Source organism: Meleagris gallopavo, chromosome 22, assembly GCF_905368555.1.
Source record: "Meleagris gallopavo chromosome 22, MGAL_WU_HG_1.1, whole genome shotgun sequence".
Classification (NCBI taxonomy): domain Eukaryota; kingdom Metazoa; phylum Chordata; class Aves; order Galliformes; family Phasianidae; genus Meleagris; species Meleagris gallopavo.
In genome coordinates this window covers 774,829-797,619 of record NC_139425.1, presented here as the reverse complement: position 1 = coordinate 797,619, position 22,791 = coordinate 774,829, and the positions used below count along the sequence as shown (strand labels likewise).

At 49.9% G+C, this 22,791-nt stretch overlaps 3 protein-coding genes across 5 annotated transcripts in view; 1 reads left to right on the top strand and 2 right to left on the bottom strand.

Annotated features, from left to right (window-relative positions):
* The window catches only part of NDRG3 (NDRG family member 3), a 56,352-nt gene extending 53,142 nt beyond the window's left edge, over positions 1-3,210 (bottom strand). The window contains exon 1 of one of the 2 annotated variants that reach the window (XM_085241733.1): positions 2,779-3,210. The gene's annotated coding sequence lies outside the window, so the exon portion shown is untranslated. The remainder of the gene's footprint in view (positions 1-2,778) is intronic. The other variant, XM_085241734.1, reaches the window with a different exon arrangement.
* Positions 3,211-10,861: 7,651 nt separating this feature from the next.
* On the bottom strand, positions 10,862-14,888 carry LOC146542904 (uncharacterized). The gene is made up of 4 exons (XM_085241833.1): positions 14,723-14,888; positions 12,085-13,306; positions 11,784-11,958; positions 10,862-11,144 (listed from the first exon to the last, which is right to left on the bottom strand). The coding sequence occupies exons 1-4, from the start codon at positions 14,886-14,888 to the stop codon at positions 11,133-11,135; spliced, it is 1,575 nt and encodes a 524-aa protein (XP_085097959.1). The 3' UTR covers positions 10,862-11,132.
* The window catches only part of RALGAPB (Ral GTPase activating protein non-catalytic subunit beta), a 64,231-nt gene continuing 54,086 nt past the window's right edge, over positions 12,647-22,791 (top strand). For both annotated transcript variants that reach the window (XM_085241720.1, XM_085241719.1), the window contains exons 1-3: positions 12,647-12,785; positions 18,036-18,248; positions 18,998-19,200. In XM_085241720.1, coding sequence (XP_085097846.1) covers positions 18,066-18,248; positions 18,998-19,200 — 386 coding nt within the window. In that variant the 5' untranslated portion in view covers positions 12,647-12,785; positions 18,036-18,065. The remainder of the gene's footprint in view (positions 12,786-18,035; positions 18,249-18,997; positions 19,201-22,791) is intronic.

Genomic DNA, 22,791 nt, shown 5'->3' with positions numbered 1-22,791 from the left:
CCTAAGGTATCCCTTTCAGTCACTGCCAGGAAAGAATGGCAGATTAGGTGCTTTCACCTGGTCCTGCGGCTGTCTTACACCACTAACATTGATTACATCTCCGTACTTCTCAGCCCTTCACTGAACTCATTCCATTTGCTTACCTGGCAAAAGCTGATCTGGGGAGTGGAGGACTTGGAGAGGCTGCCTTAATACCTTGCTGGTTTAGCATGCTGAGCCCATTCAGGACAGCACCCAGCAAGTGCTGCAGGTGCTACAGGAGAGCAAGAACAGCACCAGCCCTCTTCCACACCAACTAGCCAACAGGATGGTTTAAGACGTAACATACAGCTTCACCTCCAAAGAACAGATGAAAAGAAAGAAGCAGATTGCTTATATTCTCTGTTCAACAGAAAAGCTATGATTCAGCTCTTGTGGGGAAAAAAATAAAAAGGAAACTAGTTTCACATTTTTTTAATTCAACTGGTACTTATGAATAGAAGAATCAGGGGCAAAAGCACAGAATTTTATTATTCCTCCCAAACCACATTCACATGAAAAACGAGAGCGCTGTGATGCATTAAGAGATACACCCGATACATTTTCTTCAACCTTTTACAGAGAAGCAGGAAAAATGCTCCTCCTATCTCCTCTACCAATCAGGGGTTAAATCAGGCTGTGACAATCAGAGACACAAATAGCCTTAACCAACCCTGTGCAAGTGTCCCACTGAGGCTTAAGAGCCATAAGCAGCAGAGGCATGTGTGCTTCTATCCGAGGTGCAGATGGCAGATGATGAGCACAAGCTGAACCCTGATCAGAGGGTTACGGTATCAGCACTGACTACAGCTACAGGAACAGGGCTCACTGAGGGCCTGGCTTTCTCTTTTGCAGGAGATGAGAGCAGTGGTAACCCTGGTGAGCTATTATTGGTGAGAAATACAATTAAATACTTCAATTTAAAATCCATGTTCTGTTGCACATGAAAACCAAATACAAAATGTTTAAAGTTGATTTGCTTTCTCAGGTTTTTTGTTTGTTTTTGTTTTCCACTTAAGACCATATCATGGTCATCAGCAGCAGCTGCTTCAACTGAATGCTATACCTATACATCACAGCTGTGCTGTAACATTCACCTTGAACATGCAGCAGAGGAATGGTTAAGAACAGAAACCATCTTAGCACCATCTTGCACAAAATTTCATATCTTTAAGAGAGCAAAGGATATGTTACACATAACAAAGCCTCTGAAGTACAAACATACTTATGTTTTCCATTGAAGAACACTAAGGATCCTGCTATACGTGACCAATGTGAAGCACTATCTTCATATGGAAGCACTAGAGGATTTCTGAAGGTGATTTGAGATTAGGAAGACACAAATTAAAAGCATGCTTGTTAACTTCAATTTGTTTTTAATCTAACACATAAAATGAAAAGCCGGGGATATCATTAACATCTCCAATAATGCTGCTCCCAGCAGTTGTTTGGCTCTCATTTTATCCAGCTTCCACATTTGCAAAGCCAAGCGCCTCACTGACAGCCAGCTATAGCCCACGCTAAGCTCCTGCCCCCAACAGCTGGTTCAGCACTTTGTGGGCCACAAACTAAGTCTCAATATCCCAAATAAGAGTGGAAGAGTCATTCTCAGGCCTGAGTCTGCAATCCGAGCCCAACAATCCATGATCCAAATGAATCCTAAGGATTGGCCCTGTTTCTTCAGCAACCTACCTGCAATTCTGTCCCATCTGAGCACGGGGCACGGATCCGCTCTCCTGGTCCAAGTCAGCTATTGGCCAGAAGAGCTCCAAGCTGAGAACACACAGCTCTCAGACTTTACGTGACCCACCGACCTTTTACTGCAGACCTATAGGCTGCGGCCAAACAAAGACTGATGGGTTTGGAAGACTTTTGCCCTCTTGCTTCTACAGAAAAGGGCAAGCAAAGCCACAACGATGAGCGCCCAAGTCCTGTCTGAGTCCAGGAGGCCCACAGACACACCTGACAGGGAGAGCCGGGTTCTGCCCAGCTGGGATCCCCACCTCCTCACCACTGACCCCGTGGCTGTGTGGCTCAGCTCCCATTCAGCCCCGGTGCTGCCGCAGCGCCGGTCCCATGAGCTGAGCCTCTGTACACGGAATCTGCATGGATGACTGCTGTAATAACACAGGTGTTTGACACGGCCTCACCGTTCCCAATCACTCCCTGGGACTTACGTTATGTACCAGATGAGCGGGTGTTTGCCCATAGCGATGGTGTCAGTCAGCTAAAGCTTTGTTGTTTTTTCTTTTTTTTTTTTAATCAATTTATTCCTTTCACATTCGTACACTGACAAAATTGTACAAAATTTTTTGCTAGAAAAAAGGAAAAAAAAAAAAAAATAGAAAAGAAACCAGCGGCCGAACGCTGCTATCTCGGAGCGCCGAGCGCGCCCAGGGAAAGGCGGCCGAGCGGAGCCCGCAGCCCCGGCCGTCATCACGGCGGCCCGCCGCCAGCGCCCGGGGACGTCCCGGAGCTTTTCCTCCTCCCGGCACAGCCCGCACACGGCGACGGCCCCACAGCGCCGCCCGCGCGCTGCCGCTCGCCCTCCCGTTAACGGCCAGCCGGGAGGAGCAGCCCCAGCCCGGGTCCGCCGCTCCCCGCCGGCACGGCCCCCGACCGCTCCCCGCCGCCCCGGCGGAGTCGCCGCTCGGCACCCGCAGCCCAGCCGCCCCGGGGCGCTTCGGGCATCCGAGTGGAGCGCGAGCCGGCCGCGCGGAACCCCGCGTCGCTCCCGACACGGACGGCCGCGGCGCTCACCTGGCCCGCAGGTACCTCCGCCTCCCCGGCCGCAGCGGCATGTGGGGCCGCTCTGCGCCTGCGCGCCGTGCCGCGGCACTGCGCGTGCGCACGGGCCGCGCGAGGGCTCAGGACTACAAACAAGATGGCGGCCGCGCCGCGAGGAGGCGGCAGCGCCGTCCCACGGGTAGTTCCCTCGGCGCCGCCTTCCGCCCGCAGCCCCGACCGGCCCCGCCCTGCCCGGCGCCGCGGGGATGCCAGAGGTCGCTGTCGTAGTTCGGGTGGTCCTCGCGGCCTTTCCGTCCGGCGCGGGGCAGGGTCCGGCCCGGAGCACGAATGTGGAGGCTCGGGGCGGTGCCGTGGCGCGGATGGGATCCCGGCATCCCTTGGCGTCCCCAAAACGCCTGGGCTTCGTCCGGACCGATTCTCGCTCCTTTCCACGTGTGAGGTTCTGGCGACGCACGACCGCCCTGGGCAGCCCGCCTGAGGGCAGCGCTGTTCACCGCGGGCCGCCGCAGCCCGGTGCCGCTCCGCTCCGCACAGCGCACTGCCCGCCGCGCTCACCTCGACCTCAGCGGGACCCGCGCCGCACGAACGCGGGCTCGCCCCAAGTGTTCCGGCTTCTGGTGCCACCCAGCGGTGCCGCTCCTCGGCTCCTCGCGGCCGGGAGGCTGCGGCTGCGCCCGGTGTTGGGCCGTGGGGGAGCGGAGGCGGAGCGGAGGGGCTGTGGGCGGCGATTGCCGCTGTGCTCTCGGCCGCTGCGGGGGTCAGCCGGCCCCGCCGGTGCTCGGTGCTCCTGGGCTCTCACGTCACTGCTGTAAACCGCTGTGAAATCCCGCCGTCTCACAGCGCTGCCTGCTGGGACTTGACCGCATTCTGTTATCTCTAGCGATTTCCCACGTCAGATGCAGCCCGTGATTGCTGGCAAGTGTGGAGATAAGGCAGGTAAAAGATCCACCCAGAAATTCCGTCTAAAGGCTCTTGTCTCCAGCTGTTTCCCAGCACATTTTCTTCAGTTGGGCTAAGAAGGAATATGACTTTGGGCCATTACCTTATAATATAGAACAACGAACTTGTTGACACTCTTATTTCATACTGGCAATTTTTTTTTTTTTTTTTCATATAAAAACATGTAAAGAGAAGCATGCCTGGTGGCTGCTGGCTTCTTGCATGGGCCCAAGTGTACCTCCAGCTCCCTGTGAGCGCTCTGTGCATGCCTGGGCTACCAGGAACAAGAGGAAAGGTACAGATCCGCACAGGCGCTGTACTTGGGGAAGTTTGGTGCCACTCCTTACGTTTGTAGGTATTATGTGACCTAGGTTGGGAGGAGGTGGGAAGAGGTAAATTCCCGCCAGAAGGCTGTACTACCATTGTAACAGCCCTGCAGCCTAGGAAGTCTTCTTCTTCAGGCCCTATGGCATGGCCAGTCCCATCTGCTCACATGCAGGACCCAGCAGAAGGCTGCAGGATTCCTTAAACTGAGCTCACACCACCTCCTCCCTGTGTGTCTTTGGTTGACCTGTGCATTTTTACTGCAATTGCTCAGAAGGGACCGTTTATATTTTCTCCCAGGTAAGACACCAACAAAAATGACTCCTCTTAGAACTGGTTTACAAAACTGTACACAGTTGTGCTGGGGATTTAATGCAGTCATAACCATGTTGCAAGCACGAGGGCTGAGGAAACTGGTTACTCTCAGGCTGTGAAGGCAGGCAGGACTGTGGTTCCACAGCAGTCCTTCAGCTGTGTGTTGATGCAGAGCCTTGCAGGCTGCTGGCAATGCACAGATGGGGCTCTCAGGTGAGATCTGGATGGGCCTCCTGACTTCAAACCATAAGAATGTGGGTGGCTGTTTATTTCTGAACAGGCACAGTGTAACTGCAAACTTTCTCATGTCAACCTAAATTCTTCAAAAGGCATTGACAGAATGTTTTTTTCTTGCTAAAACCTACGGTTTACACAGAGAGATCTAGAACAGTTGCACAGAAGCAAGCGCTCTACCCATCCAGATCTGCAGGTCAGAATACTAAGACAGTCTTGAGATTATATATTTTAATTAATTAATGTTCAACCTTTATAGAAAAGTAAATCATTCCCTACCGAGTGGTAATGAGGTCTTTAACCAATGTAACCCTCATCCACCATTTGTACAACATACACATTTAGTGTAGTGAAATGCGTGGAGTGTTTGTTTGCGTTAGAGAAACCTGTATTTAGAAAAGAAGAATGGCTAACATCTGGCCTGTCTCTGACAACATCTCTTATGCCCAATCCAAGTCAGATTTTCCAAAATATTGCTTTTCTTCATCACAGTCAAGAGATGGTAGGGCATCTTCTCTGCGTCTTTGCATCAGCTCTCTCAAAGGACAGTGTCTGCCAGAGATATCAGCTCTGACAAAACAGATTCCCCTCCAAATAATCTAATTCAGCTCGAAGGCTGCTGTGAGTGGACTGCTTCTGCAGGTAGTTCAGAATCTCTTTCTAACATTTCTCCCTCTGGTAGGTTTTGTGACAGCACAGAAAGAAATACACAGTGTATGCAGCTGCAGCGCAAGGTTATGGGAGCCTATTCCATTCTCTGTCCCACAGGAGACTCATTTGAATCATGGAAGGCTGCCCTGGATGACGAATGGCTTGTTTTTACCAAACACCAAGTAGGGACAGCAGGGTTCAGCTAGCAGCTTGTGAAGAGCTTAGGGTTGAGCTCAGCAGGCATCTTTATTTCTATTGCAGCAGCTAGGGGAGCAGCAGGCTACAACATACACACACCTCATCAGGTTCATTCAAACCCACTGACACAGTGTGTTATCCCACGGCTTTGTGCAGGGCGAAGGTGCCTGGAAGCAGAGCAGAGCTTCCCCAGCAGCAGCAGCTGCAGCCTGCTCACACACAGGCGCAGTTCTGCCTTGCCGGCATGGAGCTCTCCTGCTGGCTCTGTTTCTCTGCAAAGATGTGGAAGGCATGATTGTTCATCTTCAGCCACAGATGGGGAATGAAGAAAATGTGCCCCATGAGGCCAGAGGGAGTTGGAGGATAGTAAGCCCTGAAGGTCCCAGTAATGCAAGAGGACCTGATGGAAGGACATGCATTTTCCAAAGCAGTGCACTGCTCGAGTCTGAGCAGCGCATGTGTGGCACGCAGGCACTGAAGGAAGGCCGGGGCCTGAGCCTGCTGCTCCAAGCACTCATGCAAAAGGCTGCTCCTTTGCTACAAGACAGAGTGAGAAGAAGGTGCTAATGTTGATGCTCTGATGACAGGATTGCAAAGTTCCTCTCCACAAAGCTTGTCTCTTTATATCAGAGCCAAGGGATTCTCTTATGTCTTTGTGGGGCTTTAATGAAAGTGAAACAGCTGAAAGAAGCACTCGTTTCATTGGCACCTTGAAAAACACTTTCCGCATAATCACTGCACATCCACGGTATTCACTGTTGAGAGTGGGCCAGCACTGCTTCACAGCACAAAAGAAGGGCATAGTATGAAGTGGGGGGCAGATAGTTTATGGTCGAGGGGTACAGAGCAGTATGAAAGGATCGTTAACACACTCAGCTGCACAGACTGTGGGAGATGCTTCCTCTCATTTCAGCACGGTGCCCATCTCTGCCCAAGCTGGGCCAGCTCTATGAGCATACAGGGAGAGCTCCGTGTCTTCCAGCCTAGAAAACAGACCACACTGTATTTCCATTATTTCCTTTATAAAACCATGCTTTTTTCTTCCGTAATTGCTTAATGCAATCTGAAAATATGGCTGCGTATCAGTGGAAGTAATGGGAAATTTCAGAGGCTAAACGATGGACATAATTTAAAATAGCTTTACCTGAAAAGTTCTAGGTGGGACAACAACACTTGCAATTAACGGATAGAAGAAAATCTTCACAGGACAGTGGGGGTATTGTTTTGAAGCAGAAGAGCAGGCTGAGGAAGTAGCTGAAATGTCCAACTTAAAGGCTTACGCATATACTCATATAAAGTGACTGTTGTGATTATAGATGTATGTGTTATATATATTTAAATGATACAACATTGCGTGTAAATTATGTGTGTAAAGTACATTATATGTTTCTTGTTAGTGTTGCATTTTTTGTGTTGTATGTCATTATGTATTATGCATACATGTATTGTCTGCACAATACAGAGAACGGATGTATTGAATGAACTGAACCCACGGTCCTGGAAGCTGAGTAGTTTGGATTGGAGCTTAGAACTAGAACTGTGTCAATGTGTGCAACATAATTAGGCAAATAAAATGTGGACGACGGAAGACAGCCAAGGAAATGCAAGATGCAGCACAATTAGGGGCTGCCAAAATGCATGCAGAATGGAGCAGCAGCTGGACACAGGCAGGTGAGAGCCCACGTCTGTCTGCTATTCATGTACACAGGAGGTCATGCTGAGAGAAAAAGTGGAAGGCTTTGGAGAAGGCAGCTGAGGCCTTTGTGGTGTTGTTTACTACAAAACTGCTTAGGCTTGTTCCTGTGCTGAGAGCTCTCTTGATGGGGAATGAGTCAGCCACAAAACCACTTCAAACCGAAATCAGTAGAAATCCTAAGATAGATTGTTGGTAAGAAGGAATTGCTAGCACCAGATCATGTTCACTCCTGAGCTGCAGACTAAACAACAGATGAGTCACACACCTGCTTATGTAACCACAACCCCACAGCTCCTTGATAAAACAGGAATGGAACAAGGCAAATTTGTGCTGAGCTCTGCTCCTGAGCTCGGAAGGGATCCAGGGAGCCACACACTGCTGATTTTCATGTCTCTATCAGGCAAACGTATGGAAACTATAACAGGGAATTGATCAAAATCTGGAAAAATAGGATAAAATTGAGCTGAGTCAATGCTGTGGTCCGACCTCTGCAGGCTCAGCAGCACCCAGTGCTCACTCACCCCTACCAAACCATGCAAGAGAGAACCAAGAAGGCCAAAGTGTGAGACTATGTGGGTTTGGATGAGGACAGTTCAGGTAGAGCAGAAGCGGTGTGCATAAGGAAAGCAAAATGAGGAATCCATTTGCTACTTCCCCCCAGCTGGTAGAAGTGCAGCCACCTCCAGGCCAGCAGGATCCACCAGGTGCCAGGGTTCCTGGGCACTGTAACTCCTCCTCCTTTCCCCCATCGCATAATACAAGACTGCCAAAACAATGACAGTCTTCTTGATTTCACAGAGGGTTAACTGCCTTGCCAACATAGCAGAGGGGCTGGAGCTCCAGCAGGTGTGAAGGCAGGGGTTGTAGGGGCTGCATGAGGCAGCAGGGCTGGGACTGAGCCCTGTCCATCTGTCCTGGCCAGGGTGATGGATGGCAGTGCTTGGGGGGCTCTGCCTGCTGACTGAGGTGACAGGGTGGTGTTTCAGTGCACTGCAGATTACAGCTGCAATAGGCATCATCATAATTAATATCAGTACCAGTATACCTGGTGGTTGCAATATACAAAATGTGTGGTCTGTACAAAAGACATTCAGAGAGATTAACGGAGATTCAAATGTGCCTAACACACATCTGTGCTTAACTGTAAGCCGCAATCAAAGCTTTGTTTCTGTGCACAATCCAATCACAAGTTCACAGAACAGCTCAAGCTGGAGGCGTCTCTGGAGAACAGCCCGCGTGGGCAGCGGCTGCTGGGCAGGACGAGGTTCCCACCAAGTGCAGCAGACCCACACCCCAAGCACAGCACAGAGTGCCCTGAGTGCAGCCCATCCACTGTTTGACCAGCAACTTTTTCCCTGCTGTGTCCTTTTCTTACAGCAGGATCCCAGGCTGAGTTTCTAGTTCATCTCTGAAAAGGAAATATCTGCTCCACCACCAACTTGAGGATATGCCACAATTTACTGACAGTGATTTCCTGGAATTTTCTCTCCGGCTGGAGGACCATCCCAGCATCTAACCATCCCACCTGCTAATAGCAGAGATGCTCCCGTCCTCCCAGCACCTTGGTGGCCATTCCCTGGGCTCTCTCCAACATGTCTGGGTCTCTGTGTTACCGGGGAGCCCACACCTGGATGCTGTAGCCTCACAAGGGCTGAGTAGATGGGAATGGAACAATGACCTCGAGCTGCTGGCAGCACTTCTCCTAACACAGCCCAGGGATGAGCGATGCTCAGCGAGAGCTGAGGCAGAAGAGCTGTGCAGTGCCTCAGCTGCTCCCCACCAGCACTTTCCATCCCCACGCTGTCCCCAGCTGAGGTCGGGCTGCCCGCTCAGCAGTGGGGCTGAGTGCAGTGCTGTGTGCTCTCTGGCACCCAGCTGCTCCTGTGGGACCCGGCTCAGCCATTCCCCCCTCAGTGTCCCATGGTGGCTGAACCTGGTGGTACTCATTGGGCTCCTGGTGCGAGGAGAGGCTGCAGACTCACTAGTGGGGACATCTGGAGATGCTGTGCTCCTTGTGCCTGCGTGAGACCCTGCAGGACCAATGGGGAGATGTTCTTTCCCAGCATTGGATCCTTCCCCAGGTCTGGCGGATCAAGGAGTCCTCTGGGGTGTGTGTCATAAGGCTCAGGAGGGAAGCAAAGGGCCCTGGTGGTGTCCCAGCACTGGATGGAAGGTGTGCCTGCAGGGGACAACACAAGCCACGTCTGTCAGTGGGCAGAGACAGATGGGACACATCTCCTCCTCATGGCCTTCCACCGACTGCACCTGTATGTCCTGGCTCATGTTGGCAGCTCCTCCTGACTGACTCCTGGCTGCAGCTGTGCTTGCATTGAGGTGCTCAGAGAACAGACTACTGGAGGCTGCATCTCACAGAGCAATCAGCAGTGTCTGGGCCTCAGCACCTCGTGTGTTGCTGACAGCGATGGACACTTCGTGTGCCTCTGGCAGGAGCTCTGACATCTGCAGTTCCTTGAGCAGGATCCTTGGTCACTTGCAATCCACTTGCAGGACTTTGACATCTCATGTACGGCTGGCAAGGCCTCAATGTCTCATGTTCCATCCAGGGAAGGCACTGATGTCTCAAGAGTTGCCAGCAGGACTCGGAAGAGGGCAGAACATTCCGGGTATCTATACCCTGAGCCATCTATCTATATATATATATACATCCACTCTGTTGTGAAGTCGTGGGGTGACAGTGACTCCCCAGTGGTATCACAAGGCACACAGACATAGATTTTTTTTCTGTTAGTTGTCATGTTAATAATAGTTTTGATGTTTGCCTGCCAGAACCCTCCTAAGAAATTCCATGGGGCAGTTCCACAGACATTGAGAAAAAAACAGCTGCTTGAAGCAATGGGCCTCGTTGTTGGGACATTCCCACTGATCTGAAGTCAGCTGGGAAAGGAGCTGTTGGGACAGAGAAACTAACAGTATAAAGTATTATACACACAGTATTATATTTCCCATAACATAACATAAAAAACAAGCAATTGTGATTACACTCTGTATTATAATGAAACCTGAAATTGGTTTAAGTGTAATTGTAACAGTACAAGCTTGTATTGGTTCTGGCTGAAATCCTCAAAGACCTGTAATAATGAGTCAGCAATAACAAATCATCACCTCTGCCAGTCTGAGACTGCAATCTGATATAGAATGTAATTAATAGGAACTGTGAATTCTACAGTTTCAGTGGGTCCTAATTCTAAATCACAGAATCAGAATCACCAGGGTTGAGAAAGACCACCCTTGAAGTACATCTGGGCACCTGAGAACACAGGACATCCTGAAGCTGCCAAACAAGAGCAAACCAAGGAACTGAAGAACAATAAAGCAGGGCAGACTGGGTGTGATTGGAGGCAGAACCCAGGCTGCAGCACTTCTAGAGCGCTGGGAATGCTCCTTTGCCCCTTCCCCTTTGCTTGCTTACACTCACCCCATGGGGAAAGCACTGGTTTGCCACTGGTCTGCTCCCTGTGCACCCCTACTAGCAACATCTCTCTTTCAGCAATCATCCTCTGTGGCTTTCAGATTTGCAGTCCCCTGAGGGCCCTTCACTCCTCTCCAGCCTCACAGTCTCCAGCTGCCACAGTGCCAAAATCACATCCCCACCGCCCTCCTCCCTGCAGCCCCAAGCAGGGCATTGGCAGTGCCTTCAAGGCAACTGGGATCCTGCCAACAATGGCAGATGTAAAGCACAGGGGTGGCTGCTCCTTCCACATCCTCTAAGAAAGGGGCTCAGATTCTGCAAGGTATTTATTAAAATTAAAAAAAAAAAAAACAACCAACCAAACAACCAAACAAAAAAAACCGCTGGAGATAACATGAGAAAAAATATATATACATAATCTTATATTTCTTCAGATGTTGGGAAGAAGTCATGCAGCACTGCATGGACCTTGAGGCAGGACATGGCATGGTGCTCAGGCTCTGCCAGACTAGGACTTTACCAGCACTGTGGTCTTGAGCATTCCCCTGGGGTTTTCCCAGGAGTACACAACTAGATCCATCATTCCTGCAACTGAACAAAAACATGTTTAATGAAAACACACTGCATTACTCCAAGATAAAGCCAAGGCAGTGTCATTGCCAGGTGCACAGCGGAGCTGCCCGCAGGCATCCCCATGCAATGAACTGGGAAGCTTGTCCTGCACCTGCCTGGGGTCACCCCTGTGTGGGTCACCGAACCCTCGATGTGTGATGGTCACTCGGCGTCAGCACAGACAGCTGGGATGGAAATCTTGCACAGTGCTCCAGCGGCAGCCTTACCGTGCCTGTGCTGCTTTTGGGGAGCGTTATTTTTTTTCACAGCACTTCCTGCTGCGCTGTGGTTTGGTTTTGTGATGAAAACAGCGTTGAAAACACACAGATGTAGCTGCAGCTCAGCAGTGCTTACAGAGTCAAGTGCTTACAGAGCATGCTGCAGGTGCACAGCTGGGAGGGCACACAGCCAGGACAGCTGGGATGTTGCAGATCATGCGGTGCCGTGCTCAGCAAGAGAAGCGGTGGGGAATTGTTCCAGGGGAAAACTGCTGCTATGCATTAGTTGCAGTGGTATGCAATTGCATTTTGTACCATGAGCTTTTCTGGAGTAGTTTTCTCAGGGGGAGGAGGAGGAGTTTGTGCTTTTTAAAAAAATATATTTCCTCTTTTTGCTTACCGAACTGCCGGCATGCCAACCCTCACACTTTCTGTCACCTTTCCCATCCTCCTCCCCCTTCCCGCAGGGCGGAGCTGAGCGGCTGGCCGGGCCCTGCCAGGTGAGCACAGCAGCGCCCGTCGTCGGGACTGCGAGCCCCGCAGCGACTCCTGCGTCCGTGCGAGGCGTGGGCTTGCTAGAAGGGAAAGGAGAGACAGCGATGTTAACATTTCTGGCACTCTAACGGGGGGTACCGTGAGAACGGTGAAGTGCGTGAATCCCGGGGCGAGGAGAAGATCCCCGCACGGCAAAGTGCACCGACCTGGCCGCCAACGCAGGGCAGCGGCGGGCAGCCGGGGGCGTTAACATTCCTTGGGAAAAGCGCACGTGGAGCAAGGGGAGAGAGCAGAGCTGCCTCGCCGGGCGCTGCCGCGGGTGAATTCTCGCCTCTCTGCTCCGGGGTGACGCGGGCAGAGACCTGCGGCCCGCATCGAGGGGCCGAGCGTTTGGGGGCTGCTCGTGGGCTGGCGGCGTGCCGTCGTGCGGCCCCGCCCGAGCCCGGGGGCTGCGGCGCCTGTCGGAGCGGCAAAGGACGGCGGCGTTCCGCGGAACGGGGCGCCGAAAGAGGGCGGCCTCGGGCGGGGCGGGTGAGGCAGGCGCGTCCCCTTTAAGAGGAAGAGGACGGCAGAGGCGACGGGCGCCGCCGCGGAGAGCCGCGCACGCGCACAGCTTTGCCCCGCGACTTATTTGGCGCTGCCCGCGGCGGGAGCCGTGCGCTCGGGCGGGGAGCCGCGGGCCGAAGCGGGCGCGCGCGTGCGCAGGACGCCATAGGGCCCGGCCGCCCTCCGCGCTCTTTGTGGCGCTGCCGGAAGCGATCCGCGGGTTGCGGAGCGGGGCGGCTCGGAGCGGCGTCTCCCTGTGTCGCCTCGGCCGCCGCGGGCACCATGGAGCCGGCGGTCTGAGGGCGGAGCGGCCGGCCCTGCCCTGCCCGGCCCGACATGCCCGCCGGGCCTTTCGGCGCAGGTAAGGCCGTCCGGGCCCGACCGCTCCCCTCCCCCCTTCCGCCGGGCCCTGTGGCGGCGGCCGCTGCCCGCCCGGCTCCGGGCCGCCGCGCTTCGCGTTGGGGCCGCACTCAGCGCCGCGCGGTGAGCGCCGGGCGGCCGATGGGAGCGGGCCGCGGAGGGCCCCGGCCCTGGGCCCGTCCTGCCCTGCCGTGCTCGGGGCGGGGGCCGCGGTTCGGGAGCCGCGCGGGAAGTTGTGCTCGGCAGCGCCCGCGGAGCGGCGCGGCACTCGGTGCCGGGCTCCGTCCCGCTCCCTCGTTAGCCTCGTTTCTCTCCCGCTGCCCCGCGGATGGGCGGCGGCGACGCTGCAGGCCGTGCCCGTTCTCCTCCGGGGCGGGGGGAGCCGCTCCGCCGCGTGAGGAGCGAACCGTGAGGCGCCGTGTAGAACCGTCCTTCGGCAGCGTCGCGCAGCGCTCCGCCCTGCGGCCGCGGTAACTGCGCGGGTTGGGGTGCGGGTGCAGCCTGGACGGCCCGAAGGATCGCCTTCTCATCCGGCTCTGACAGGTGGGACGGCAGCCAGAAGCGGAGCGGTGGTGGTGTCTGAGTGATGAAGCTTGAAAGCAGAGTAAAATAGCCAATGCTTATAAAGCTCTCTGCGGCTGCTTTCTTATGGGTTGACGAATGCTCACATGTAACAGCCCTGAGTTCCAAGCTGCTCCTCCGTGACAGGAGCACCGGCCCCTTGCTCTGCGAGGGCTGTGTTTGGCATTGTCCTCAGGACTGGGCTGAGATGGGGGCTCTGACCCTCTGGGTGGGGTCTGCTGGGGAGAGATGAGTCCCCTGCCCCGCGGCTTAAGTGGCTACTGCCTTTGGATTTGTGTACTGACCTCCTGCAGCTGGATGATAAAATTGGGCCAACTCATCCTTCCTGGCCGAGGGGGCAGTGACACTCCCCTCTTCCACTCAGCAGCGCTGTGACTGAGTATGTCACCTGAGCTGGAACTGGGGTTGTGAGTTCCTTCTCATTTTCATTTCCTTTTTCATCTTTCATTTAATAGTAATCCTGACATCGCTATTTATTCTCTAACAAAATACTGACCTTAAGCAGAGCAGGGCCTGCGAGCTGCTCTACATGATGTCTCTTAACATGATATGTTCTTAGGGTGGGGGCACCTACTGGGTGGGCTCTGAAGGTGGGTGCCTGGAGGAGTGTGTGCTTCTTCAGCCCTGCAGGACCTAAGCAGTCCTGCCAGGACCTAAGCCTGCCTCTCTACTCTCCAGCAGGAATGTGGAGGGCAGAGGGGCAGCAGCAGTGGCAAGGTGGGGCAAATGGGTACCTTGTTTTCCTTGAAATACTTTTGAAGTATATTTAATATCCCTGAACTCTGCGGTGTAGTTCCTTTATATTGCTGCTTCTTTGTTGTTGGCTCTGCCTTCAGAGAGGTCTTCCTTGGGTATCTCTGCTGCTGCTCTTCATATCTTCCATATTAATATTATTGTTTCCACTGAATTTTCAGTTCAGTCTGCCTTCCTGGTTCTGATGAAACCCAGGAAGCTCTCATACTTTTGGGAGCACAAAGACAAGCCTTCCTACCCTTTGTTTTGTAGGTGAGCACTTAATTTTGTGTATGAAGTTGCTGAGCATGAAGGGCTCAGTTTGCTCCCAGCCCTCATTGTGCCCGCTCTGAGATCAGCTTCCTACACAAACATCAGTTCCTTACCCTCTCCCTGTGCACACTTCAAAAATCCCACCGCTGTTCTGAGCTTCTTCAAAACAGCCGCAGCACGTGGGCCTGTTGTTTGCTTGGGTAATTCTCACTAACTTCACTGATCCAGGAGGTAAAATATTTTGCCTGCACCTATTTCTCTGAAGGCTTTAGGGACTGAAAATAAATCTCAAGTATCACGATTTTTTTTTTTTTAATTTTATGAGTTTATTAGTGACTTTCTTATACTCACAAAAGACTTGAGCGTCTATGAGCTGAAGCTCTTTGGTCTCAAATGCTGAAACATCCTTTTCCAATTTTATATGGTGGTAGCTATAAAAATTCCCTAGCTGAAATGGCTCAGGAGGGAATATGTTGATGTGCAAGTTATTTACTTTGCTGAGGAATACTGGTACCATGTCAGTTCCATAGTAGATGGTACGTATCTTAGCTTTGCATCTCTCTGTTCTTCCACCAGTGCTAGTGTTGGGAATTTCTTTCCAGATCCCTCTGCCTGTAAAAATCTCAGGGTGTTACATTTACTGCTGAACATAAATGTGTTCTATTTCCAAACTTGTGTGTAAAATGGCTCGGTGAATTTAATAGTTCTATTTACTTTTCTTCTTTCCCTTTCCCCATAGTTAGATAGCCTGGAGCCTCGGGAGCCCTCAGTGATTTGAGCTTGTGTCTGTGTAGATGTTCTCCTAAATTTCATGCAGGTGATGCTCAGCTCTGGAGCCAGAGTGCTGTTTTTGAAACCGAGGTGCAGAAGTGTTGCAGGAACAAATGAAGATTGAGGTGCACTGGTGGTATGAAGTAAAAGCTGTGTGTTCTTCTGGTGTTCTGGGGGTGTTGAAGTAATTTGGGACAAATGCAGCCTGTTCTGAGGGGGTGCATCCTGCTTCTGTGAGGTGTTCGGTACCTTTCACGTTGAGTTTTCTAAGCAGGGTATGACACTGTCACTATGTTCTGCTTTCATAGATTCAACATAAAAGCAGATGTGGTTGTGGGGAGGCTTACTGGTGTTGTTAGCTTATGTCTGGGTTCAAGAAGTTGAATTGCAGCGAGTTCAGCCTTTGCACTGCTGTGGCAGGTAACAACAGCTCTCATTTCAAATGGCAGTTAGTGGGGTCTCGAGTGAAAAGCAACTTTTAGTCTTCACAAAATAAAATGTTCCAGTTGCTAAATGTGGCAGGTAAATAACCCAATACTGCAGGAAGTCCTACCTCAAAAGCTTTTTACATTGGAATTAGTTCCTTAGTCCGTTATTCCTTGTATGCTAATAATATTTCCTCTATGACAAGGCCAAGGGCAGCGTGGGGTATCGTGAGGATGCAGATCTGAGTGTTGGGTCTGCCAGCTGTGTGCAGCACCAAAGGCTTTGGCTCCCTGTGCTGCTGCTGAACCTCTCACACGTGCTGTGGTGCATCCCAAGTATGTGACAGACACTCCATCTCAGAGCTTGGGAAGCGTCACCCAAAGGAGCTGCTCACTTTGCCTTGGCAGGGCTGGGAGCAGGTGTGCACTTCTTCCATTGCTGCGTTTTGGTATGACGGGGCCTTCTGAAACGCTTCAGAATTTGGATTCCCTTGTTCTCTGACTTCTTCCAGGAGCTTTCCAGCCTCTGGGCTACCCGCAGTTTCCCCGTGCTTCTGGGCAGCCCGTGCTGGCAGCTGTCGGCATGCTGATAACAGTGTGCCTGTGCATGCTGACATGCTTGGTTTGATCCAGCACTCCGTTCCTCAGGTGGTGGACACTGCTGCTGCAATGGGCTCTGCAGTGCCTGTGGGAGGGCTGGCGGTGTGCGCAGGGCCTGCAGAAAGGGGTGGCACAGCAGCAGGGAGACAGCCAGAGAGCTTATCCGGGAACTGTAGTCGTTACGAAGGGTAATGGTTGTAGCTGGGACTGTGGGTCCTGTTTGCTTCCTGCTCTCCTGTTGTCCTGGCAGCTTTCCTCCAGGCTGCAGGTTATGTACAGGCATCTCCCCCCCCCCATTGCCCTCAGAGGAGGAAAACATTCCTAAAGGACGCAGGATGCACTTCTGCCATCTGTGCCTGCTGTGGTTATTTGCTGTCAGGAAAGCACGTGTGGCTGCTCCCTCAAACCAGGAAGGACACAGTTTAGGTAACTGAGATGTGCTGCCTCCTCGTAAAGCAGTCATCAAGCTTTTTACGTAGAGTGTTAGGTGTAAGCCAGCATTCAGGTGATCAGCTAAATAGGCAGACCTGTTTAAATGGCGGCTTGTCCCTAAGTAAGTGTATTTCCAGGCCTGGCTTGTTTGGTTTGTTGCCAAGGAATGTGGAAGGAAGGCACTGAAAACATGCCCTATGTAACTAAGTAGTTCCTGAAATGCCCAGCAGCTGTTGGTGAGCAGTCCACGGAGCGCTGTTTGTGGCAGCATGAGCAGATCCGTGCTGTAGCTGCTGCGTGCCCTCCTGCTTTTCCTCTGGTGCCAGCCCTGCCTGCCTTGTGCTGTGTTGTTCACGTGGTCGCTGGCTCAAATAACTGATAAGGGAAGGAGGGAGGTGGTGCTGGTCTGATGGCTCGTGCTGCTGTGCGCCTGTGCTGCTCAGAGCGGGTTTGCAGGGCTGCTGCCACCGCAGGAAATGCTCCTTCCAGCCTTCCTAGGTGCGTGTTCTCCTGGCTCCTCCGTGTGGCACAGGTCTTCATCTAACCTCCGTTAGATCAGATCCTGTCTGCTGGGACAGCTGCTGGCTGGATCAAGCCGTCTGTGCTGGCTGAGCTGCCCTGGTGCTGCCAGGTGAGGCCGCGTGCACTGACTTCGCCAGGATCTGGAGCTCACCGGTGTGTATCTGAGTGTGCCAGGTACAGGAGCAGTATGTGGGGTTGCACTGTAACTGTGAGGCCGTTTGTGGTTTAAGTGAGCTCTCCATGGGGGCTCGGTCAGCCCTTCTGTCAGCTCAGGTCAGCACACTTCTCTTTATCAGTTAGTCACGTTTCTCAGCCAGCAGTTTTGGGTGTTGCATGCTGCAGGAGAGATACTGGGAGTGTAGAAAGAGGCTGGATTTGATCTTCAAAATGAGTGAGGTTTCCTGGTGTGTATTTTTAACTACTGTTGAGCTGAAAAAGGGCATAAGGTGTGAACAGCAGCTGTTGCTTGCCTTAATTTTGAATACTTCTGGTACAATTCCATGTTTAGCTATGAACACTTTGTAAGAAAGCATCTTGACAGCATGGACTGCACCAGCTGAAGGCATGAGCTGCTTCTCCTGAAGCTTGTAGTGTCACAAACAGGCTGCAAGTTCCTGACTCTTCCTAGAAGGAGGGGGTGTCAGTGTGCAAAAATCCCATTAACCGAGTTTATGAATCCTGGGATAACTTTTGATTCTTTTAGTATTTGGTACTTTTATTTTATTCAATATTATAAATATTATTCTTTTAATAAAAGACATTAAGGTTAAACAAGAGCTGTTTGATTCACTTACAGGATTTCAAAGGTATGATGCAGATGCTTAAATACTGAATTTACAATGGCAAAAACTTCAGTTCTGTAAATAATTTCATAGGTGCTTCTACTGATTGTCTCTTCTTTCTTGCCCCTCCAGGTGTTGTTTGGTTTGTAGCATAGAGGCACTATGTACTCAGAATGGAGATCCTTGCATCTTGTCATTCAAAATGATCAGGGTAACACCAGTGTGCTTCACAGCTATCCTGAAAGTGTGGGAAGAGAAGTGGCAAATGCAGTGGTGCGTCCTCTTGGGCAGGCTCTGATCACATCGTCGGTTGGAAGTGAGAGTTTGCTGAAAACAGACAAAGAAGTAAGTGCATTTCTATGGTCTCCATCGCCATGATCATAGATTTCTTCATGCTAGAGGGGTCTCTTTGAAGAGGCTATAAAAAAAAAACTTGGATTATTAAATAAAGTGATTTTCTAAATGTACTGTATTTTTAGGTTAGTAATCTATGTAATGTTTGTACATTCATAGTTCAGAACAACTATGTGCTTCATGGCCTAGTAGGAAGTGATGCGTTTTGCTTGGTGCTTATCTGAGCTGTTATACCCAGAAGTGCAGGCTAAAGGGGTTGGGAAAATTCAAAGGCTTGAGTTGGTTAACACATTAACACATTAAAGCCTTTGTAGAGCAGCCTTTGTAATTGCTGGAGCGAGTACATGACTGTAAGTGTTGGTATTGTATGAGTGTTTATTTGCTAGGATCTGAAAGTCTACTACATCAGTTTATGATTGTCCAGCTCTTTGTGTGTTCTGAGGAATTCTTTCTATGATTTAGACTGAAGAGATTCTATATGCTCATTGCTAACATTCATATCCTCAATGCTATATGAAAACACTGAGTCATTAACTTGAGCATGGTAGTGATGGGTTGCCAGTTGGACTTGGTGATCTTAGACTATTTACAGCTTTAATGATTCTGCGATTCTAATTTGTGTGTCCATCAGATTAATGTAGTTGTGTGGTAAAAAAAATTCTTTTTACATTAGAACTAGTGTGCATTAATCATTCTTCACTCTCTAAAATTCACTTTTACTAACTTTGCTTTATTCTTAGGTAAAATGGACAATGGAGGTGGTTTGTTACGGACTGACCCTCCCTCTGGATGGCGATACCGTGAAATACTGTGTCGATGTATATACAGACTGGATTATGGCTCTTGTATTACCTAAGGACTCAATTCCTTTACCAGTTATTAAGGAACCAAACCTTTATGTTCAAAGCATTCTCAAACATCTCCAAAATCTCTTTGTACCAAGGTGAGTGTCAGAGTAGTAGTGTTGAGGGGGAGAGATCCACAGCCATTCAAAGCCGTGGTCAGCTGGTGATGTGTCAGAAGGACGTGTTGAGCCATGCAGGCTCTTGATTAAGTGAGGCTGTTATTGTAGCAAAGTTACAAAGGTGATGTCACTCCATCCATGCCTTATTGCTTCTGTGTTTAGATAACTAATCACCTTAGAACTGTCATTATTACATGACTGGAGAGAGATAAAAAACTAAATCATGTGACCGTCTGCTAATCATGTGTACAAATGAGATAAGTAAAAGCATGTGGTGGCCATCTCATGCAGTGTTTACTACAGCTTCTCCTATCACCTCAGAAGAGTAGACACAGAAGCTGCTCCCTGCAAGTTTGCCAGAATTTGCTGCCTGTTAAATGAACATAATCATATTGATCATGTTTCGCTGATCATTTTCAAGGAGCCCTGCAGAAGTGCTTGCTATCTATCAGCCTGATGTTACTCTGAACATCCTTGGATAGTGATGTTCATACGCATGCTCCTACCTCTTAGACAAAAAGTCGTGTTGTTTTGAGTGCTCTCAACATTAGATTTCATGTGTAGTCTATGACAAATGGACCTGATGGTGCTGAATAAAGAAAAAGCTGTTTTAGTAGTCCCTCCTGTGAAACAGTACCTAGGTACTAGCTGCCTGAAATTACTTCAGGTCTGGTACCTCCACACCTCTACTGAACAGCCTACTTTACAGAATGCTGCATCATTGTGAGTGGCCTTCAAAACCCTGCTTGGGTTACTTAACTTCATCTGAAGGTTGATAAAGGGCTTTGAAGAGTAATTCATACAAGTTCAAATGAAGAGGTCGTTCCTGTTTGATTGCTTCAAATTCTGCAACTTAACTGGAGTTTTAATTCTTCTTAAGGCACAGTGGAAGAAGGCGTTTTAATTCCCTCTAAAGGACAGTTAGGGAACCAGTGGAGGGAAGAAATTTAAAGGAAGAGTGCTTTGGATTAGGTTTCCATAAAAAGCTGTCTCTAACTGTTGGTCATTTCTTGGTGACTACATTGGAGAGGCCAAGGAAGGGTAAAGAAACACAGTCACTCCTTTCCTGGGCTGCTGGCCTCTAGCCTAGAGCTGGCTGCTGCCTTAGCTAGGCTTGGCTGGCCTCTGTCATGGGACTCTGTAAGAGTAAAACCAGAATTCAAGGTATGGTAACCTGCTGTGAAGAGGAAACGTGTCCAAGAAGAACAAAGAACTGCTACCTTTTTGTCTTTAGTTTCAAGCCATGACCCTGAATGCATTTATGTACAAGTTTCAAATATTTTGCAGTTAATAAGATAATTTTCAGGTGTCTTCAGTATCTTTGAGTTGTGCTCTTGAAGACAGTGTCTTTTTTTGGGGAGGACTTTGTTACATTGCTGATTCCTTTACCTGGGATCTTAAGTCATTGTTTCTCAATAAGCAGTTCTCAATCAGAGGAGATATTTAATCTTAAAATCCTTACTCATCAGTATTTCTTTTTTTCTTCTGAAAGCAGTTGATGTGGGTTCTGGGACCTGTCCTCTCACTTCAAGCTCCAGATCGTTTTAACTAAACGCAGTGATTATTTTTACAGTGCAGTAATGCATATCAGTACAAAACAGCATTGCAGTGGCACATAGAGTTGAGGTAGAAGGTCCATTGACTGCTGAGCACCTTCACATGCTGTGTAGACATGTTTACTGTATCAAAAACACTAGGTGCTGGAAATTGTGGCAGTTGTTAAAGAAGCCTTCCTGAGGGATGTCTGTCCTGTTAGAGCTGGTGATCTTTAATAGGTGCAGAATGAAGTTTGCACAGTCCAGAAATGTTTATTTCCTTGGCCCAGTGGAGAATGCCCTCTTCTCCTGTTTGTTGAGCAGCTTTTTCCTGTGTTCCTTTGCCGTGTTTTACACCAGAGGCCCTGTTAGCAGTCAGTTTTGTTTCCTGTGTGCTGCTGACACTACTGCTGTTCTATGCTTCTGCTCCAACTTTGTACATTGAGATTGATGCAGGATGGCAGACCACGTGTGATGTCTGCCGAATGAAACAATCGGCATCTAGATACAGGCTGAACAGAAATCATGACTGTAAATCTGTGTGCACGCACCACAAAGTATAAGATCTCTCTTATTTTAATTCCCCAAGCTCTTGACATGAAAAGGCTGTGCTTGGTTGGTTGTTTTTTTTTTTTTTTTCTTTCTGTTGTACCTGGTGCCTTTTCAGGAAGAAGATCTCAGAGTGTTTCCTTCAGATGAGCAATGCAAAAACACAATGTAACAAACATTAAATACAGAATTATATTGTGTGCAAATTGCTTGAGAGAAAGGAAGGGCTCATTTTCTTAAATGTCTGTGCAGAGGGAGAAGAGTCTACTTCTGGTACCATCTTGCTGCAGATGCCTGGTGCTGGTAAGCACTTGTAGCACACTTACACAGGAGGTCTTGTAGCAACCCATTGCTACAATATATTGATACATACTGATAATATATTGAACTATCTCCTGCAAGCCTCCTAAGTAGCAGGAAACAGGATTGCAAACCTATTTCGTGTAGAGGCTTGGGATTACAACAGCTTCCTTCCTTGGCATGGTGTCCTGACAGTGCAGCAGGTGCTTGGCTGCCTTAGAAGTGGTGGTTCAGAGTTGTGGTGTGTGAGTGATAAGTACTCATCTGATACAAAGCAGACGAGTATAAAGCATTGTAGCTTGAATATCCAGCTGAAGCAGCTGTTTACATGTACAGTCCTTGAAATAGCGTGGTGCTAACAAAATAAAAACGCTGGAAAAGGAGCAAATCCAGCTCCTTTTCTTCTGTCTGTCAGACACACTGGGGAACAAGTGCATCTTTCCCTGCAGCACTGACCTGTGTGCCCTGCTGAATGGAGGACTTCTTTTCATGATGTAGTTGAGTACTCCTCAAGGAACCCCCTGGCTGTCCATCTCTAGCAATGCTGTGATATTCAGGGAGCCTAGCACACAACTTAAACAACTGTGGTAGTTATTACTCTTAGATAAGCAAATGTTTGCATTACTGAGAATGGAAAGAAATCATGAAAACTCTTTTCCCTGCCCTGTGGAATATGGGCTTGTAGACATGGCCCTGGGGTCTGCTCTCTGAGGTGCCTGGAATCTTTTGAGAGACCACAGGATGTGTGACTGGCCGAGCATAACAGAGGCCTTTCTGATAACTTCTAATTTATGTATAAAATTTTGGGAACAATTCTTGCTGAGTGTAGGTGTGGGAACCGTAAGGACGGGTCCTGTAGAAATCTCTGGAAATAAGCCTGCAGAATGTTGCAGCTGAAGTTTGCCGTTCAGTTGACTTTATGGGAGAAAAAAGGAACTGATAAAGGGGTGAAAGCTGCAGAGCTGCCTTTCCTGCTTTTGTCCAGATGTTTCCTATTAGTCACAAGGAGCTCCTATTTGTACATCCCTTAATATTAATTCATTAAAATCTTAGGGAATCAATTCTTGAGACAGGCATTGAAACATAACGAATGACAAAATAAGGGTATTCTTTGCTTAAAAAGTTTGCTTTGTTGCGTGGGGGGAAAGCAATGCCGTAACAGAGGCTTGTTTGTCCCCAGCTCTGT

Excerpts from the sequence above, each read along its gene's own strand:
- LOC146542904 (XM_085241833.1), bottom strand. The coding sequence starts at position 14,888 with ATGGTACCAGTATTCCTCAGCAAAGTAAATAACTTGCACATCAACATA. Across the intron at positions 13,307-14,722 it reads CATAGACGCTCAAGTCTTTT|GCGATCCTTCGGGCCGTCCA; the intron begins GTGAGTATAAGA and ends CCGGATGAGAAG. Across the intron at positions 11,959-12,084 it reads TGCCCTGCGTTGGCGGCCAG|CAAGCCCACGCCTCGCACGG; the intron begins GTCGGTGCACTT and ends TTTCCCTTCTAG.